This window comes from Pangasianodon hypophthalmus, chromosome 28 (genome assembly GCF_027358585.1).
Source record: "Pangasianodon hypophthalmus isolate fPanHyp1 chromosome 28, fPanHyp1.pri, whole genome shotgun sequence".
NCBI lineage: Eukaryota > Metazoa > Chordata > Actinopteri > Siluriformes > Pangasiidae > Pangasianodon > Pangasianodon hypophthalmus.
This window is the reverse complement of record NC_069737.1, coordinates 5986699-6008364: the sequence shown is the minus strand read 5'-3', so window position 1 is coordinate 6008364 and position 21666 is coordinate 5986699. Positions and strand designations below refer to the sequence as shown.

Genomic DNA, 21666 nt, shown 5'->3' with positions numbered 1-21666 from the left:
TTTCTTTTTTGTCTTGTCAAAGAGAGATGAAGACGTTGGGTTCAATTCAATTGGATCCAAAGTAAAAGGAAAACTGTCCACTAGTCCATCTATCTCAGGAGGACATATGCACTACAAATACAGGGCCCAGGCTTCCCAAAAGAATCCCAGTGCGGTAATGATAAGTTGTTCTTAGTGACACTTTTGTGAACAATTGTATAATTGATAACTGATTTAATTGGTTGTATAATATTGTATAATATCATTCTGAAAACTACAGGCTTACCTGAAATGAAATATTTTCCCTTTCGCAGGTATCTCAACCAGAAGTAAAATGTAGCATTTTAAAGTCTGGTTACCTGCAAAAGTGAAAAGAGAGAAAACTGCAATTAAAAATTTCATTTCGATTGAGGTGTAGGAGTGTGACAGATATTTTGACAGCTGGAATGTGTTTACAATCTAAATGAGGCTTGTCTGTTTCACTACAGCACACAGCTATCCAACAACTTGATTGAAGTGTGACATTTGGTGTATGAGGAACTTAGCTAGTGACGTTTTAGATATCTTTAATAGATATCTAATAGACGGACTGTTTTTAACCACTCTGTTAAACTGGCTACTTACCCAACATGATCTCTGCCGATGATTAAAACATTTTCATGTAGTTTTTGGTTAAATATACTTATGGTTTCTTAAATTTGTCAAAATAGAAATGCTGGACAAAACCCTTTTTTTTCATCTGTTTGCCCAAATTCAGACAGCAACATCTGACAGATTTTCCAAAAATGACAATAAATTACAGGTCTTTTTGGCTATGAATTGTACTTTTTACCTAAAATGAACAAATGACTATGAGCATCTGACCACTTGGCCAAAAACCTTGTGACATATAATCAATTATCTTTTCAATGACAGGAAACAACTACCATGTAGCTAACATCTGGCATTTTAACCTATGTTTAATTTCTGACACAACCTTCAAACCTCTCTCTCTCTCTCTCTCTCTCTCTCTCTCTCTCTCTCTCACACACACACACACACACACACCTAGAACAGATTCAACAGGACAGCACAATCTAATTACACTAATATAGAAACAGCAAGCACTTTAGACACAGACAGTATACAAATGTCCACAAATGTGAGTGTAACTGACATATCAAAGATGATTCATCTTTATAATGCATACAATCGAGACTTCCTCCAATTGACATCCTAGAAACTTGAAACCCATACACACACCAACAGTCAGGTTCATCACCACACCCATCACCTGCTGCATGTATTCATGATAGAATGCAAATAGGTAATTAAAGTTCAGCGAAAACGAATGGAATGTCAGTTCCACCAACCCCTAATGAGGAACAATGAGTATGAACAGATAAACACAAAAACAACATGACTCTGTAACAGTAGAAAAACTGCAGAGTGGAAAAAAAAGCTGCAAGGTCGTTTAGGGAAATAAACACTTTTACTCTTGTTGATACTGTTGATGCTTTTTTGTAAAATTAGCTTTAACTTTGTGTTAATTAAAGTTCAACGAAAACGAATGGACACGTTTTTTACGTGTTTTTTATTTCACATTTTTTCAACAAATGATTAATTTTTCATGTGATCTTTTTTTTTTTTTACACATAATTCATTTATTTTCACATGTGATTTTTTCCCATGATTAATTTATTTCCATATGTGATTTTTTCCCCACATGATTCATTTAATTCATGGGTTAATTTTTCACATGTAGAACATTTGGGCATTTATTTTTTTTTTTATCACTTATTATTCACATGATGTCATGTGTTTAATTGAATTCAGGGCATAACATTTATTGTTCATTTTCACATGTTTTTCACACATAATTGCACATTAAAAAAAAACACATGATCACATGTAAAATGTATGTGATTTTTCCATAATGGTGTTCTTTATTGCTGCAAATGAGCTTGTAGTGTGCCTGTACACAGATAATGTAGGTTTTATTGTAGTTCACAATTATATCTAGAACATATCTCTATAGACTATCTAAATAAATCATGGAATTAGGGTTATGTTCCCAAAGAAATTGAATATATTGTGAGATGTAATATCTGGATTAACCTACCTTCCCTACCCCTACTCCTACTTGCTTACGTGCTTCAGGAAAAAAAATGAGTAGTCAGATGCTTATGCTCTAATATTAGTCATGTCGCACATAGCTCCATGCAACAACCATGAATTAAAACATAAACAGAAAACAAATACGTCAGTGATGGTGATAACATACCCCTGTCCCGCATTCTTACAACAGAATGCGGAATAAAAAAAGTTCAGAATGTGGAAGGAAACAAAATACATTAGAAGACATGCATTTATGAATATATTTGTATACTTTGTCTTAAAGCAATCCTGTTACATGTACAATTTTTGTTTCAAAATGAAAATGGAAAAACAGAAAAATAGCATTTTATATATATTCATATATAAGATATTAGTTTATAAAATATTGACTTCTTTATAATTGTTTCTGCTTTTTTCAACACATAAAGTCTAGAAATCACATACACATTACTCTGAATAGGAAAAAATGTCCACTTCAGTACATTTAAGTGTGAACTCTCCAAGGAATGGACCTGGAAGTAAAAGAAATCCACACACTATTTTCTGGTTAAGATGTGTGATCTGGAACCTTATTCTGTTTTTATATAAAAAATCTGATTTCATATATATGGGTGATTAAAATCTTAAACTGCAGCACCTGGAAAAACCTGCTGCTTTTTGTAGCCACCATGTTGTCCTCCTTTACCGTCACTCTCATAGTATTTTTAAAAAGTACATTGGATATTAGCAGCACATCAGGGGCTAATGGCAATTTTTAATCTATCCTTCTTGTTACTATCTATACAGCAAATGCTGATACACATCCAAGCTATTCAAGATCGTTCATTCATTTTAGCCCCAAAAGTGAATCCTTGATGAATGAAATTAAAAACAAGCAAAGGAGAAATATGAGAGATTTTGTAATATTTATTGTTTTAAAGGCTCTTTTGCATATAATTTAATTTTCATTTCAAAATGACAAGCCAATGAACACAACGTACATGGACAGAAAAACATTATTTGGACTTCAAAATTTTATTTACAAATAAAGTAAGATAATCTAAAAATGTTCTATAAGATTATCTTTGGAATGTGCAGATAAATATTTGCTGTTGATATACAGCTGTGTTAGAAGAATTTATAATTCAAATATAATTGTATTTAAGTTTGATAGTAAGGCTTGTGACACATTCTCAAGATTTGAATCTATCACATTTGTTTCCTGCACTTGAATAAGAACAGTGGAATGCTGTCTGCAATGCAACTTTCAACCAAGACAAAAGACAAACAAGAAAGTATCATTAAGTTAAGACTGATGACAGGTACCATCCCCCAATCAGCATCATAGAGAGGAAAAAAGGGTTATTCATCGTGGTGACACAGAGCCTATAAAAACGCCAAACCAAGACAAGCATTGCTTTAGTAGCCTGAATATTGGGACTATGACACTGACCTGAGACTGAGGACTTCAATTTTATTCAGATTCCTTAATAAGAACTCTAACTTAAAACTTACAAAGAATACAGAGCAACTGGGTGAGTTTAACATCTTGCATATTCATTATAGATAAAAGTAATACACACATTCATATCCATGAAAATAATTATCATAAATTATCTCAGCATTAGACTGACTTTAAGAAAATATTTTGTCATGCATTTAAATGTTATTTTCTTATTTGCTCTTGTTTTATCTAATGTGTTATCTGTCAAGTATAAAGTTTCTTTTAAATGATTCAGATTCCTTAATAAGCAAAGACACACACCTAAATTGAAAAATTTTAAGTTTAAGTTTAATAATTCACATAATAATGTGCATTCTTTTGCATACCCTTAACAAGATATGCACAGGGGGTGTCACTCAACGAGATCTTTACCATATATCTGTGTGTATTTCATTTAATCATTTTTTATCTGACTATTGCATGAATTTTGTATCAAAAAATGGCATTTTTCATATCATTACTCATTATTGCTTTGGGACCCCTATGGCCAGATGGTGCACTAGCAATCTCAGAGTCCCTCACAGGTCACATAATTTACCTAATAACTCTATAAATCTCTAAGCAAAAGAAATCTAAGCATTTTTCCTGTGAATATATATATATATATATATTTATATGTACTGTGTGTGTGTGTGTGTGTGGTAATAGGTATTTAAGCTTATAGATAATATATGATAAGTTATTGGGGGAAAAAAAAACACTGCAAGCTAGTTTAGATATTCACAAAAAATTTGTAATTCATGGAAAACTGTTGAGAGTGGGCACAATCATTTTTCTGCGAATTGCAAAAACTAGTAAAGGTTTTAGTGAAGGCGCAGAGGAAGACATCAGAGCTTTCAGGAAACACTGGGATTCAAAAGTTAATGACCTGCAATTGCTTTAAAGCCCAGTAGAATTCAATATTATGTCTTGTATTTAGCTACAGCAGTGTCATTTCAAGTAAAACAGCCAATGCTGTGAAAGAAATATAAAAGAAATTACTATTTTAAATTACTATCCTCTTAAGAATCTGATATAAATAGTATAGTTACTATACTCAGTTATTCAAATCAGCATATAATAATGTGCATGCAGATATTCTGTGAGTTTCATCCCTAAACTGCTATTTATTAGTACTTAAGAAGCTTGTAGATATCTTTACACCTCAAGGCAGGGAGTTTCTACAGCATTGTGAAAAACTTCCCAGACTGGTTTAGATGTTGAAACTTTTTCAGAACAGAATGCGCACTAGCTTTCAGGAAACACTAGGTTAAAAAAAACACTGGTATCCAAAAATTAGTATCAGACTGTGAGATCACTTATCAATGTATAAAACTCTGTCGAATGCTGATTAAGAAAATAATGTAATAACGTAATAATGGAACATAATGTGATAAAAAAAGAATATAACATTTTTAAAGGGTTTTGATTCCTAAAAATTTTGTAATAATTTATGCAATATCATTTAAGGGTATTATTGGAAAACAATCAGGATGAAGAGAAAAGAACTGATCGTGTTCATACTGAGTAAGTTCTTGATCCAGGCGGATGTTTTTCACCTTTATAATTTCACCCATAATTTCTTATTGCATATTCTGTATAATAATGATAATAATAATAATAACTCTTGCACTATAGGTAGCATTCTACAAATATCATTTGGACAAACAACCACAATATCACCAAGCACTGAAACAACTGCAGATGTCACATCTGCAATATCACCAAGTTCTTCTGCTGGAACAACTGCAGAAACGACACTGCTAACCTCTACTAGTGTTAGTGAAACAACAGAATCCGCAGCTGTCACATCTTCAACATCACCAAGTTCTTCTGCTGGAACAACTGCAGAAACGACACTGCTAACCTCAACTAGTGTTAGTGAAACAACAGAATCCGCAGCTGTCACATCTTCAACATCACCAAGTTCTTCTGCTGGAACAACCGCAGAAACGACACTGCTAACCTCTACTAGTGTTAGTGAAACAACAGAATCCGCAGCTGTCACATCTTCAACATCACCAAGTTCTTCTGCTGGAACAACTGCAGAAACGACACTGCTAACCTCAACTAGTGTTAGTGAAACAACAGAATCCGCAGCTGTCACATCTTCAACATCACCAAGTTCTTCTGCTGGAACAACTGCAGAAACGACACTGCTAACCTCTACTAGTGTTAGTGAAACAACAGAATCCGCAGCTGTCACATCTTCAACATCATCAAGTTCTTCTGCTGGAACAACTGCAGAAACGACACTGCTAACCTCTACTAGTCTTAGTGAAACAACAGCATCCACAGCTGTCACATCTTCAACATCACCAAGTTCTTCTGCTGGCACAACCGCAGAAACGACACTGCTGACCTCAACTAGTGTTAGTGAAACAACAGAATCCGCAGCTGTCACATCTTCAACATCACCAAGTTCTTCTGCTGGAACAACTGCAGAAACGACACTGTTAACCTCAACTAGTCTTAGTGAAACAACAGAATCCACAGCTGTCACATCTTCAACATCACCAAGTTCTTCTGCTGGAACAACTGCAGAAACGACACTGCTAACCTCAACTAGTCTTAGTGAAACAACAGCATCCACAGCTGTCACATCTTCAACTTCACCAAGTTCTTCTGCTGGAACAACTGCAGAAACGACACTGCTGACCTCAACTAGTGTTAGCGAAACAACAGAATCCACAGCTGTCACATCTTCAACATCACCAAGTTCTTCTGCTGGCACAACCGCAGAAACGACACTGCTGACCTCAACTAGTGTTAGTGAAACAACAGAATCCACAGCTGTCACATCTTCAACATCACCAAGTTCTTCTGCTGGAACAACTGCAGAAACGACACTGTTAACCTCAGCTAGTGGTAGTGAAACAACAGAATCCGCAGCTGTCACATCTTCAACATCACCAAGTTCTTCTGCTGGAACAACTGCAGAAACGACACTGCTAACCTCTACTAGTCTTAGTGAAACAACAGCATCCACAGCTGTCACATCTTCAACATCACCAAGTTCTTCTGCTGGAACAACCGCAGAAACGACACTGCTAACCTCAACTAGTGTTAAAGAAACATCAGAATCCACAGCTGTCACATCTTCAACATCACCAAGTTCTTCTTCTGGAACAACTGCAGAAACGACACTGCTAATCTCGACTAGTCTTAGTGAAACAACAGAATCCGCAGCTGTCACATCTTCAACATCACCAAGTTCTTCTGCTGGAACAACCGCAGAAACGACACTGCTAACCTCAACTAGTCTTAGTGAAACAACAGAATCCACAGCTGTCACATCTTCAACATCACCAAGTTCTTCTGCTGGAACAACTGCAGAAACGACACTGCTAACCTCAACTAGTGTTAGTGAAACAACAGAATCCACAGCTGTCACATCTTCAACATCACCAAGTTCTTCTGCTGGAACAACTGCAGAAACGACACTGCTAACCTCAACTAGTCTTAGTGAAACAACAGAATCCACAGCTGTCACATCTTCAACATCACCAAGTTCTTCTGCTGGAACAACTGCAGAAACGACACTGTTAACCTCAACTAGTCTTAGTGAAACAACAGAATCCACAGCTGTCACATCTTCAACATCACCAAGTTCTTCTGCTGGAACAACCGCAGAAACGACACTGCTAACCTCAACTAGTCTTAGTGAAACAACAGCATCCACAGCTGTCACATCTTCAACATCACCAAGTTCTTCTGCTGGAACAACTGCAGAAACGACACTGCTAACCTCAACTAGTCTTAGTGAAACAACAGAATCCACAGCTGTCACATCTTCAACATCACCAAGTTCTTCTGCTGGAACAACTGCAGAAACGACACTGCTAACCTCAACTAGTGTTAGTGAAACAACAGAATCCACAGCTGTCACATCTTCAACTTCACCAAGTTCTTCTGCTGGAACAACTGCAGAAACGACACTGCTAACCTCAACTAGTCTTAGTGAAACAACAGCATCCACAGCTGTCACATCTTCAACATCACCAAGTTCTTCTGCTGGAACAACTGCAGAAACGACACTGCTAACCTCTACTAGTCTTAGTGAAACAACAGCATCCACAGCTGTCACATCTTCAACATCACCAAGTTCTTCTGCTGGAACAACCGCAGAAACGACACTGCTAACCTCAACTAGTGTTAAAGAAACATCAGAATCCACAGCTGTCACATCTTCAACATCACCAAGTTCTTCTTCTGGAACAACTGCAGAAACGACACTGCCGACCTCAACTAGTCTTAGTGAAACAACAGAATCCGCAGCTGTCACATCTACAACATCACCAAGTTCTTCTGCTGGAACAACTGCAGAAACGACACTGCTAACCTCAACTAGTGTTAGTGAAACAACAGAATCCACAGCTGTCACATCTTCAACATCACCAAGTTCTTCTGCTGGAACAACTCCACGAACAACACTGGAATCTTCAACTGATGTTAGTCACACATTTTCTGGATCAACTTCAGGTACTACAATGGGACCATCAACAGGTGTTATTGACACATCCGTGACTACAGCAGACACATCAGAAACGCCATCAAGTTCTGGATCAACTACAGGTATCACAATAAAATTGAGTTTCATTCTGAAACATGTGACTTGCTAAGACTGTAGCCCTGTAACCCCATAGATGTAACCCTTGTAATCCCATACTGAGCATATATTGTTTTTTATTATATATATATATATATATATATATATATATATATATATATATATATATATATGTATATATATTTATATATATATATATATATATATATTTATATATATATATAATTTAATATAATGTTCCTCATATCAACATAAATCCTTTCTATTTTCTTAATTACAGCTACACCTGCTCCTGCTACATCCACATCCACAGGATTATCATCAGGTCCTCCTGCCATTTCAACTACAAGTACTGCCTCAGTAACATCAACCAGTGCTGTTACTGTCACATCACAAAGTCTTTCTACTTTAGGTATGACAATGGAAACATTCATTTATATAAACAAGTATTCTTAGTTCACTCACCACATACCTTAGCATTCTCAAAATTCATGTGACTATGAAATTAATATTGATGTGATACTTATCTTTTGTTTTCCACTCCACTACAACCCTAGGCCCAGGTCCAGTGGTGTCCATTAGCTTCACCACCGCCGAGCCATTTGATAATGACTTACTAAACTCATCTTCTTCTGTCTACAAGAACCGTGAAACTCGTATCAAAACTGAGGTCTGTCTCATATATTTAACAATGTAAATACTATGAGAAGTAATTACTTGACAAAAAAACACAATTTATTATCTAAACCAACCATAATTATACTTTTTTGTAAAAAAAAAATAAAAATAATAATTAAAAAAAAAGCTTTGATTTATTATTACTGTGATATTAATTATGGGATTTTTTTCAGTTTCAACCAGTTTTTAAAAGCAAATTCAGCAACTTCATTATGCTGAGAGTAACTGGTTTCAGGTGTGTATCAAGTTTACTCATTTATTAAAATTTTTATATATGAGTGTTTCTTATATCACTTGCATGTTAAATAAGCTTAAAAATGTGTTCTTGTCTACTTAGACCTGGGTCAACCATCTCAGATGTTGAGTTAACATTCAGTGAAAGTCTGCCTAGTAATTCGTCAATCACTGATACCATGAAGAGTGCAAATACAAGCTTTGTAATCACAAGTGTCGGTGGTAAGCCTTGGGGGGAAAAAAACATAACTTTAAATTTTGAAGACAAAGTTGTCATTTAAGCTTTTGAATTGTAAACAATGGATCATTTCACTGCATAAATTATGATCATAGCATTTCAATAGTAGTCATTCTGGATGTGTGTCCCACTTATACTAAGTGGTTGTCTATATAAAGCTGTCCTGTCCCCAAAATATACTTCCAAGATTGATCTACACAGCTTTCTTCATAAAATATGTATCCATTTGTTTCTAATTATAGTAAATGGAACGGAATATGACGTAACAGCAACGACTACGACACAGACTGCAACAAATGCAGCTACAACAGACATCACAACAGAAGCTACAGCAAGCACAGACACTACTACAGTTGCACTGGAAACATCAACAAGTGTTACTACCCTATTGACTACAGAGAGTACACTGCAAACTTCAACAGGTGTCACATCTGAAACAGAATCCTCCACAGCTATCACACTGCAAACATCAACAGGTGTTACATCAGAACCACCATCAACTTCTCCTTCAGGATCAACTACAGCTATCACACTGCAAACATCATCAGGTGTTACATCAGAACTATCATCAACTTCTCCTTCAGGATCAACTACAGGCATCACAGTGGAAACATCATCAGGTGTTACATCAGAACCACCATCAACGTCTACTTCAGGATCAACTACAGCTATCACACTGCAAACATCAACGGGTGTTACATCAGAACCACCATCTAGTTCTCCTTCAGTATCAACTACAGCCATCACAGTGGAAACATCATCAGGTGTTACATCAGAACCACCATCAACTTCTCCTTCAGTATCAACTACAGGCATCACAGTGGAAACGTCAACAGGTGTTACATCAGAACCACCCTCAACTTCTCCTTCAGGATCAACTACAGCCATCACAGTGGAAACATCATCAGGTGTTACATCAGAACCACCCTCAACTTCTCCCTCAGGATCAACTACAGGCATCACAGTGGAAACATCAACAAGTGTTACATCAGAACCACCATCAACTTCTCCTTCAGGATCAACTACAGGCATCACAATTGAAACATCAACAGGTGTTACATCAGAACTATCATCAACTTCTCCTTCAGGTTCAACCACTGGCATCACAGTGGAAACATCAACAGGTGTTACATCAGAATCACCATCAAGTTCTCTTTCAGGTTCAACTACAGGCATCACACTGCAAACATCAACAGGTGTTACATCAGAACCACCATCTAGTTCTCCTTCAGGATCAACTACAGGCATCACACTGCAAACATCAACAGGTGTTACATCAGAACCACCATCAACCTCTCCTTCAGGATCAACTACAGGCATCACAGTGGAAACATCAACAGGTGTTACATCAGAACCACCATCAACTTCTCCTTCAGGATCAACTACAGCCATCACACTGCAAACATCAACAGGTGTTACATCAGAACCACCATCTAGTTCTCCTTCAGGATCAACTACAGGCATCACACTGCAAACATCAACAGGTGTTACATCAGAACCACCATCAACCTCTCCTTCAGGATCAACTACAGGCATCACAGTGGAAACATCAACAGGTGTTACATCAGAACCACCATCAACTTCTCCTTCAGGATCAACTACAGGCATCACAGTGGAAACATCAACAGGTGTTACATCAGAACCACCATCTAGTTCTCCTTCAGGTTCAACCACTGACATCACACTGCAAACATCAACAGGTGTTACATCAGAACCACCATCAACTTCTACTTCAGGATCAACTACAGGCATCACAGTTGAAACATCAACAGGTGTTACATCAGAACCACCATCTAGTTCTCCTTCAGGTTCAACCACTGGCATCACACTGCAAACATCAACAGGTGTTACATCACAACCACCATCAACGTCTCCTTCAGGATCAACTACAGGCATCACAGTTGAAACGTCAACAGGTGTTACATCACAACCACCATCAACTTCTCCTTCAGGATCAACTACAGGCATCACAGTGGAAACATCAACAGGTGTTACATCAGAACCACCATCAACTTCTCCTTCAGGATCAACTACAGCTATCACACTGCAAACATCATCAGGTGTTACATCAGAACTATCATCAACTTCTCCTTCAGCATCAACTACAGGCATCACAGTGGAAACGTCAACAGGTGTTACATCAGAACCACCATCAACCTCTCCTTCAGGATCAACTACAGGCATCACAGTTGAAACATCAACAGGTGTTACATCAGAACCACCATCAACTTCTCCTTCAGGTTCAACCACTGGCATCACACTGCAAACATCAACAGGTGTTACATCAGAACCACCATCAACTTCTCCTTCAGGATCAACTACAGGCATCACAGTTGAAACATCAACAGGTGTTACATCAGAACCACCATCTAGTTCTCCTTCAGGTTCAACCACTGGCATCACACTGCAAACATCAACAGGTGTTACATCAGAACCACCATCAACTTCTCCTTCAGGATCAACTACAGCTATCACACTACAAACATCATCAGGTGTTACATCAGAACTATCATCAACTTCTCCTTCAGGATCAACTACAGGCATCACACTGCAAACATCAACAGGTGTTACATCAGAACCACCATCAACCTCTCCTTCAGGATCAACTACAGGCATCACAGTTGAAACGTCAACAGGTGTTACATCACAACCACCATCAACTTCTCCTTCAGGATCAACTACAGGCATCACAGTGGAAACATCAACAGGTGTTACATCAGAACCACCATCAACTTCTCCTTCAGGATCAACTACAGCTATCACACTGCAAACATCATCAGGTGTTACATCAGAACTATCATCAACTTCTCCTTCAGGATCAACTACAGGCATCACAGTGGAAACGTCAACAGGTGTTACATCAGAACCACCATCAACCTCTCCTTCAGGATCAACTACAGGCATCACAGTTGAAACATCAACAGGTGTTACATCAGAACCACCATCAACTTCTCCTTCAGGTTCAACCACTGGCATCACACTGCAAACATCAACAGGTGTTACATCAGAACCACCATCAACTTCTCCTTCAGGATCAACTACAGGCATCACAGTTGAAACATCAACAGGTGTTACATCAGAACCACCATCAACTTCTCCTTCAGGATCAACTACAGCTATCACACTGCAAACATCATCAGGTGTTACATCAGAACTATCATCAACTTCTCCTTCAGTATCAACTACAGCCATCACAATGCAAACATCAACAGGTGTTACATCAGAACCACCATCAACTTCTCCTTCAGGATCAACTACAGCCATCACACTGCAAACATCAACAGGTGTTACATCAGAACCACCATCAACTTCCACTTCAGGTTCAACTACAGCTATCACACTGCAAACATCAACAGGTGTTACATCAGAACCACCATCAACTTCTACTTCAGGATCAACTACGGCTATCACACTGCAAACATCAACAGGTGTTACATCAGAACCACCATCTAGTTCTCCTTCAGGTTCAACTACGGCTATCACACTGCAAACATCAACAGGTGTTACATCAGAACCACCATCAACTTCTACTTCAGGATCAACTACGGCTATCACACTGCAAACATCAACAGGTGTTACATCAGAACCACCATCTAGTTCTCCTTCAGGTTCAACTACGGCTATCACACTGCAAACATCAACAGGTGTTACATCAGAACCACCATCAACTTCTACTTCAGGATCAACTACGGCTATCACACTGCAAACATCAACAGGTGTTACATCAGAACCACCATCTAGTTCTCCTTCAGGTTCAACTACAGGCATCACAGTGCAAACATCAACAGGTGTTACATCAGAACCACCATCAACTTCTCCTTCAGTATCAACTACAGCCATCACAATGCAAACATCAACAGGTGTTACATCAGAACCACCATCAACTTCTCCTTCAGGATCAACTACAGGCATCACAGTGGAAACATCATCAGGTGTTACATCAGAACCACCATCAACTTCTACTTCAGGATCAACTACAGCTATCACACTGCAAACATCATCAGGTGTTACATCAGAACTATCATCAACTTCTCCTTCAGGTTCAACCACTGGCATCACAGTGCAAACATCAACAGGTGTTACATCAGAACCACCATCTAGTTCTCCTTCAGGATCAACTACAGGCATCACAGTGGAAACATCAACAGGTGTTACAACAGAACCACCATCTAGTACTCCTTCAAGATCAACCACAGGCATCACACCAAAAACATCAAGAGGTGTTACATCAGAACCGCCATCTAGTACTCTTTCAACATCAACTACAGGCATCACACCAAAACCATCAACAGGTGTTACATCAGAACCGCCATCTAGTACTCCTTCAAGATCAACTACAGGCATCACACCAAAAACAACAACAGGTGTTACATCAGAACCACCATCTAGTACTCCTTCAAGATCAACCACAGGCGTCACACCAAAAACAACAACAGGTGTTACATCAGAATCGCTATCTAGTACTCTTTCAACATCAACTACAGGCATCACACCAAAACCATCAACAGGTATTACATCAGAACCACCATCTAGTACTCCTTCAAGATCAACTACAGCCATCACACCAAAAACATCAACAGGTGTTACAACGGGAACACCATCTAGCCCTTCTTCAAGATCAACTACAGGTATCACACAGAAAACAGCAGTAGTCACATCATAATAAATGCCAACTTATTCCAAAATAACTACAGATATTACACCGCAATCTTCTTATTTAGCATTAAATTATATTTAGTCTACAAATCATATATTCTAGTATTCTCAAACCTTATATGTCTTTGACATTTATATTTACTTAAATACTTTTTCCCATCTGTTTTCACAGTTGAACCTACAACAAGCCCAGTTGCCATACGGTATATTAGCTTTACCACTGATGAAACATTTGTTCCTGACCTATCAATCCAATCTTCATCTGCCTTCAATGACCGAGCAAAACTTGTCATAACAAAGGTCTGTCTCATTTATTAAAATGTACATTTAGTTTATCTGTACACATATTAATTTAACATTAAGTGAAAAATCATTGATGTAATATCTATACCATTGTTCCTGCATTTTTGTAAAATAATTGAAAATAATGAGTTATTTTTTTAAATTAAGGTTAAGGATATTAAGTTGTCAAGGATATTTTTGGGTGTGCAAGGACTGCAGAATGTCTACAACATTTTGAGGTCTTCATGACCTGTGAAAGTGCATCTTAATTTCTAGTACGAGTGTTGCTCTAGTTGTAAATGAGCTCAGTGGACCATAATCTAACTCACTGCAGCATGTCAACTCAGCATATTCCTGTCATTTGATGCTCTAGTTATTTCATTAGCATTAACAAAACGTAATCTTTTTATAAAAACACATGTGGAAAGTGCCTTCTGGATAAGTTCTAAAATCCTTGTGGCAGTAATTCAGAGAATTGATGTAGGTCGTGATTGCCTAATGAAGCTAGAGCCTTTAATCTCTTGCTATAATGTTGAAGCTTTACAGTAATTGCTTTGGCACTCCTTTCTTTACAGCTTGAACCAATCTTAAAGAAGAATTCCAGCAACTTCATCAAACTAACAGTGATTCGTTTCAGGTGTGTATTGATCTTGCTCCTGCTCTATTTCTTTTAAATTGTATATGACTTTTCCATAAGCTATATGTTGCTAATAAATTGCCTGCTCACATTTGTTTGTCTGCATAGGTCTGGATCAATCATCACAGATATGAGTTTAAGCTACACAAATCAAGGAGGTCTTCCCAGTGATCAACAAATCATTGACACAATAAAGAATGCAGATACAGGTTTTGTCATGACAGATGTTTTTGGTAAGCATAACTCATACATTTGCTTATGTAAAGGTTCAATTGGGAAAAGTAGCATTTATACTTCTAATGAATATTTTGAATGTAAACTGCTGATTATTTAGATGTGATACCCTTGGGTGACAACCTTTCACAAATGGTCAATATGAATATGTGACTCAATTTATACATATTTTTTCTAAGATGTATGCTAATCTCACCCTTTATTTTAATTACAGTAACACAAACAGCAACTACTACTACTCCGACCATACCTACTACAATAGCAACTATTTCTTCTGCTACTACAAAACCACTTGATACAACAACTACTACAAAAGCACCTACAGTAACTACAGCTACTACAAAAACAACTATTACAGCTGCTACTACTACAAAACCAACTGTTCCAATAGCTACTACAAAAGCACCTACAAAACCTACAGCAATTACTACAAAAGCAACTACTACAAGTACAACTCCAGCAACCACAAAAGCTACTACTAAAATAACTACTACTACTACAAGTACTACTACCACTACCACCCCAAAACCAACAACAACAACAACAACAACAACAACAACAACAACCACAACAACAACAACAACAACAACAACAACTGTTGTACCAACTCGTCCACCGCCAACTGTCGAGATGAGTGTTGGTCTCAAGCATACTTATGTTCCAGAGCTTAATAATCCTCAGAGTAAGGAATTCAAAGAATTGGCAGACATTGTGGTTCAAGTGGTAAGTGTGAGACCATCCACTGAAATATTTAAATTACTCAGTACAGAACACTATACATTTCACAATTGTGGTCAAATCTAAGATCTAAAATGTAACTTTTGTAATAGAAACTTACAAAAAGCTTGTCTGCTCTCTATATAGAAAATCAGTAATAAAAAGTTCTAATGGTAGTATAATAACAATTTTGTTTGTTTGTTTGTTTTTTGCAGCTGGATCAAATCTATAAAGAACTATATGGCCCTCTGTTCATCCGGACCATTGTCCTAGCCTTCAAGTAAGACTCATTGAAATTCACTCACTGTTATAAATGCATATTTCACATTTCATACATTGTAGGCGATGTTTGTATACTGGGATTCAGTTGTTTCAAGCCCTTTACATGTACTAGAAACTGTTTAAAAGAATGCGTTATTGACTGTCATGTAATATTCATGTGATTCCAAACCTAACCCAAATTCAGAGTTTCAGTTTGTTAAGACAAATTAGTATATTAAAAAATAACTGCTAAAAATCACAAGAATTTGATATTTACAAAGAATTTTTTTCCCCCAGACCTCAGTCCAAACGTGCAGATGAAAACACGCAAGCAGAGGTCCAGCTGGTATTCAACGAGAACTCCATAAAGCCTGTCCCAGCCGGTGAAGAAGTAGTGAATGCTCTGAAAGAGGTTGCACAAAATAATAATAATTTCAACGTGCAATTTGATGCCAACGCAATCACTGTCATCAGTGAGTATAACAAGGATAATGCTGCCACATTTGCTATACATGCCTTAAAAAAGTTAACATTAAAAGATAAGGAACACCCACATGAGGGTCCTCCCTAACCTTTTGGCACAAAGTTGGAAACACAAAATTTTCTAGAATCTTTTTGTATGCTGTAGCATTAATATTTCCTTTCACTGGACCTAAGAGGCCTAGCCCAAATATGTTCCAGCATGACAATGCTCCAGTGCACAAAGTGAGGTCCATAAAGAACCTGAACGTGGACAAACTTTAGTGGTCTGCACAGAGCCCTGGCCTCAATCCCTCTGAACACTTTTGGGATTAATTGGAATGCTGACTGCACCCCAGGCCTCCTCATCTGACATCAGTGCCTAACCTCACTAAAGCTCTTGCGGCTGAATGAACACAAATCCCCACAGCCACAGTCCAAAATAGCCTTCTTAGAAGAGTGGAGGTTATTATAACAGCAAATGGGGACTATATCTTAAATGGGATGGTTAACAAGGACATATGGGTGTGATGGTCAGGTGTCCACAAACCTTTGGCCAACTCAAAATACTGGTAGAATTCTAGTAAAAATTTGATATCTGAAATTATTGTTAGCCAAGATCTTTTTTTTTAAGAGGACCTATACACAAAACTTTTCGCTCAATTGCTGAAAAGTCAATTGAGAAAAAGTCATCTGACAAACTACAACACTGTATTTGCACCCTATGTTTGTCTTTCCAGATATTTGCATTAATACTCTATATTTCTCTTTCCAGATGAGCCGTACAGTATCCCTGTGCAATTCCGAACAAATGGGACTTTTGTAGCAGCTCTCTCAAATACTAATTCAGATTTATTCACAAACAGATCAATCATGGTTAAGACAGGAGTAAGTATGAAATCAGCACACATTGGTTTATAGGAATTTTTTTTATACAAACATAAAACAGAATCAGTCTCTTTCTCAAATACAAGCAGAAAATGCAGTAATAGACACAGTGTGTTCCACAAATACAAACTGCACACATATGGCAGTCACTATTGGGCACAACACATTCCATAAATAAATGCAGACACATTTGTAGAACCTGTGGCATCATTATGTGGCAGCATTTATTTGTAGAATGTATTTTGATTTGTGATTATATACATTTGCGCAGTTTGTACATGAGCTTGTATTTGTGAAAGGTACTGATGCTGTTTTCCCTTAATCTATTTTTATTCATGTTTAATATTATGATTTTAATGGTAAAAATAACTTAACTATTAGAAGTATACATTAGCTTTCCCTTTTTGACCACCTGTTTACTCCTTTGCAGCTTACCCCTTTTTTCACTGGTGACTTCCCTACTGCATTCAGCATCTTAACCATGTCAAACTACAGGTATTTAGACTAGGTGCATTTTGCATCACAACCCAGTCATATTCATACTTAAAACCAAATTTGTCATTTTACACAGATTTTTTACTAACTCACTTTACCTTTGGCTACATAGCAACGGAGGACGTAAAGAAAATGCAGATTCAATTCTGAACTTCATGGACTTGGCTTTTGCCAAATCTGCTGAACTTCCCAACAACACCCAAATTGGGGAAACTATGCTTAGAGCAGCCAGAAATAACAGCCTTCCCTTCAAGATCTTCACCAGTGACATCATAGTGAATGGCACACGTAAGTAGTATATACAAGTATTATATAGGAAGTAATATTAATGTGAGAAATAAAACACTCATGGATGTGTTGGCCCTACACAAAGCAGAGTTACTGTTTTCCAATAACAGCATCTCATGAAGTATTTTTTTCTATTATACTACAACAATTTAGCCAGAAATTACAATTTAATAAATAATTATTATAAATCAATAAATTATAATTTATAAATCAATGAAATCATACTCTTTAACCGCTTATAGTTACATTTAATGTCATGGAGTGTCTGCAATACAAGTAGATCATTATAGCAGCTGTAAAGTAAGTGAGTAATCCGTCTGAGATTATGTGGAGCGTTCGCCATACAAGTTCCTGCGTAAGTTGTTACAGAAACAATAAAGTATTAGAAAGAACATATTAGTATAGAGCTTTGATTTGAATTACAGCTGACATTACTGACAGAACTGCTGTTATAGAGAATTAATCAACACCATCTGACCAGTCAGAATCAAGAACTCAAAAGCACTGTGGTATAATGATTTATAACATGTTTTGGGCATGTTATTTTAAGTGTGTTAATGCTCCAATCATAAATCACTGTATGATTATATTGTCCAGCTGATATGTCACCATGCTCCTGGTCCTTAACTTTAGAGAACACGCTCTCATTAATAATTAAAAGCTAATAATTATGCAATGTTTTCATCATATACCTTTTTTTCTAACAACTCATTTATATTTTATTCCAACAGTAATATCATCGAGCGATGTCAGCAGCAAGATCAGTGTGCTCATGGCGTGCTTCATGGTGGCTGTGTCACTTCTGTTCACATGGTCCAGCTGATGCTAAACCACGTCCTCCATTCAGAATGAGAACCTTCACCAAGTTTGACACTCTAGTTCCCTTCATGAACAATGCAAATTTGCCTAGCTAGTTTTTAAATAATGTGCATGCTTAAAAAGCACAATAAGAAAAGCATCATAAGAATCTCCACAAGCCAGCCTGTATGATGTGCAAGGATAGGGTTTGGTCAGTACTCATAGCTTTAATTAATTTGAATAAATAGGTAAGCTTGTGATGGGCATTTTGTAAATGATTGTTTGTATTTGAATCAATCCTGGAGTCAAATTTTCAAGCATGATGAAATTTTATTTGACACGTGAAAACTCGACAAGCTAAAATGGCAAAGGCACTATGGTTACATGTTGTGTATTATTCTATTATAGGTTACCATTAGCATGTATACTTGCACATAAATGCACATACAAAAATGTTATCTATTGAACAGGCTTTGGTTTAATATTCTGGCCCTTATCTTTTTTGTGTCTTAAGCCACAGAAAAAATCTAAGAAAAGCGTTATGAGTTTTTGCAAATGATTTAAGCTAAATGATCTTGTCTCAAATTATGTTTTAGTCTAAATTGAGCATGGATGAAATAACACAAATGAAACTGCTGCCTGTAAAACACAAAATACCTACAAAGTGGTTTGACTAGTTTTAATACCTCTCTATCAGTGTTTACTCTGGCATGCTACTCAACAACTTTGTGAGACAAAGACAATTGTATATTCTCATGTACTGTAATTTTCATAAAGCAGGCAATGAACTAGAACATTATTATTTGTAGCTGACTTCTATAAACTTGTGCACTTTACAAAAATTCTGTTTTTGTTCTTCTGTAATGTGCTCAGCACTCTGTATATATTTATTTACTGAACTGGGTATCTAGGTCCTTATATTATGTATTTATTGAAAACTATTGATGCTGTATTGTGCTTGCATTGAATGTAGCACCTCATATTTATAAATGTATAACTCAGTTTCGAATAAACTCACGAGAAGCTATACTACTGACTATTTTTTATTGCTAAAAAAAATTAATAATAAACATTTCTATAACGGCTAGTGTTAATGCTAGTTCCATTCAGGAACAATATTACAAATTAAGTTCCTGGCACACAATTACCTTCTTTCTTAGATAATCAACGCTTAGATAGTCATCACTTCTCTATGCAGCTCATTCCTCCTGTCATAACAGAACCAGTTTAACATGTGACCATTCTCATACTGTCAAATTTGTAATTCTTCAGTGTAATAATTTTAAATGTCTTTTTCCCTGTTCCTGACTAGCACAGGTTAACACCCATCTGTGGTTTTCATGTTGGAAGCACTTCAAATTCAAGTTCAGGTTCAAGTGAACTTCCTCATGGTGAAGGACAAAGGAATTTTATATTTGTGCATCCAGAGAAACATAATGGTCAAAGGGTATGTTATGATTTAAACTTTTTTTTCCCACCAGATGTGTATCATTTTGCTGATCATTTTGGGCAGCAGTCACATTATTCCAATCTGTGTCAATTAGAATCAGAACCAGAATCAGAATTAGACTCATAACAATAAACTTAACCAGACTCAAAATCATAACCAGAATCAGAATCAGAACCGGAATTATAATACAGTATGTGCCCACAGCTGGTGGTTTTTAAGATTGTCTAATCAAATTGTATGGGATGTACATGTTCAGTATTTGATGCACCATTCCTGAATTTTTCCCAATTAATTCATTAGCAAAGTACATAGCATTAGACGTCCATATGACAAGCAAACTTACAGAGATTGAATGATGTTTTCAGGAAAAAAGGTAGTTGCCTTAAAAACAAAATCAGCATCTAACAGTTTTAAATAAGTATTGGAAAAAGGACATTAACTTCATTTCATCCATTTAAAAAAACTACCTTTTTTTTAAAAAAAACTTTTTAATACTTGAGTACATTTAAAAGTAGCATCTTTTTGACTTTCACTTAAGTACATTTTCGGTTGGATGCTTCCACTTTTAATTGAGTAAGATTTTTTTTTATCTGTATTTTTTTATCTGTACTTTTATATAGGAGAATTTCTCAGTACTTTTTCTTATGTTCCCTCCCTGTCCATTTGCTGGATCACCTCTCCATTGGTGTTTCTTGGTAGTACATCATGTTGTGCAAATTAGGCACAGATTATATGGTTCGTCACATTTCACTTGAAACCCATAATTGAGACATCAAGTCACATTTGTTCAACTGCATCATTAATAAGCTGCTGGGAAATATGATCCACCCCCCAGTGGTTTACTTCCTTGAGCATGCCATAATTCCAGTTTTGGCAGTTCATTTAATTGCACAGATTCTCTCTCTGTGGTAATTTCCCTGAGCTATGTATATGTCAAAGAGCAGCCCTGAAAATAATTTGCCATTGTATTGGGCAAATTTCAAAAGGATGCTTATCTATTCAGCAGTAATCATATGTACATATCAACTGAATACTCAGCAGGTCAAACACGACAGAAATGCAGTGTATTTCTGCTTCTGTGCGTCACAGCTGTGTGTGTCTGTGTGTCATCTGTCAACAGTTGATATGTTTAGATGATAAAGTGAGATTGATGGCTGATGTTCCTTCAAAAAGTCCAACCATTTACACGTAAACATTAAACACACACACACACACCCACACACAGAGAGAGAGAGAGAGAGGA

General features: G+C 36.8%; 1 protein-coding gene across 1 annotated transcript; it reads left to right on the top strand.

Annotated features, from left to right (window-relative positions):
* Positions 1-3432: 3432 nt before the first annotated feature.
* si:dkey-162h11.3 (serine-rich adhesin for platelets) lies at positions 3433-21628 on the top strand. Its single transcript, XM_034301193.2, has 18 exons — positions 3433-3590; positions 5009-5065; positions 5177-8113; positions 8389-8520; positions 8666-8778; positions 8960-9021; positions 9124-9242; positions 9501-13886; positions 14087-14214; positions 14772-14833; positions 14942-15066; positions 15282-15790; positions 16000-16064; positions 16343-16518; positions 17280-17392; positions 17823-17887; positions 18000-18175; positions 18907-21628. The coding sequence occupies exons 2-18, from the start codon at positions 5032-5034 to the stop codon at positions 18996-18998; spliced, it is 9294 nt and encodes a 3097-aa protein (XP_034157084.2). The 5' UTR covers positions 3433-3590; positions 5009-5031; the 3' UTR covers positions 18999-21628.
* Positions 21629-21666: the final 38 nt, after the last annotated feature.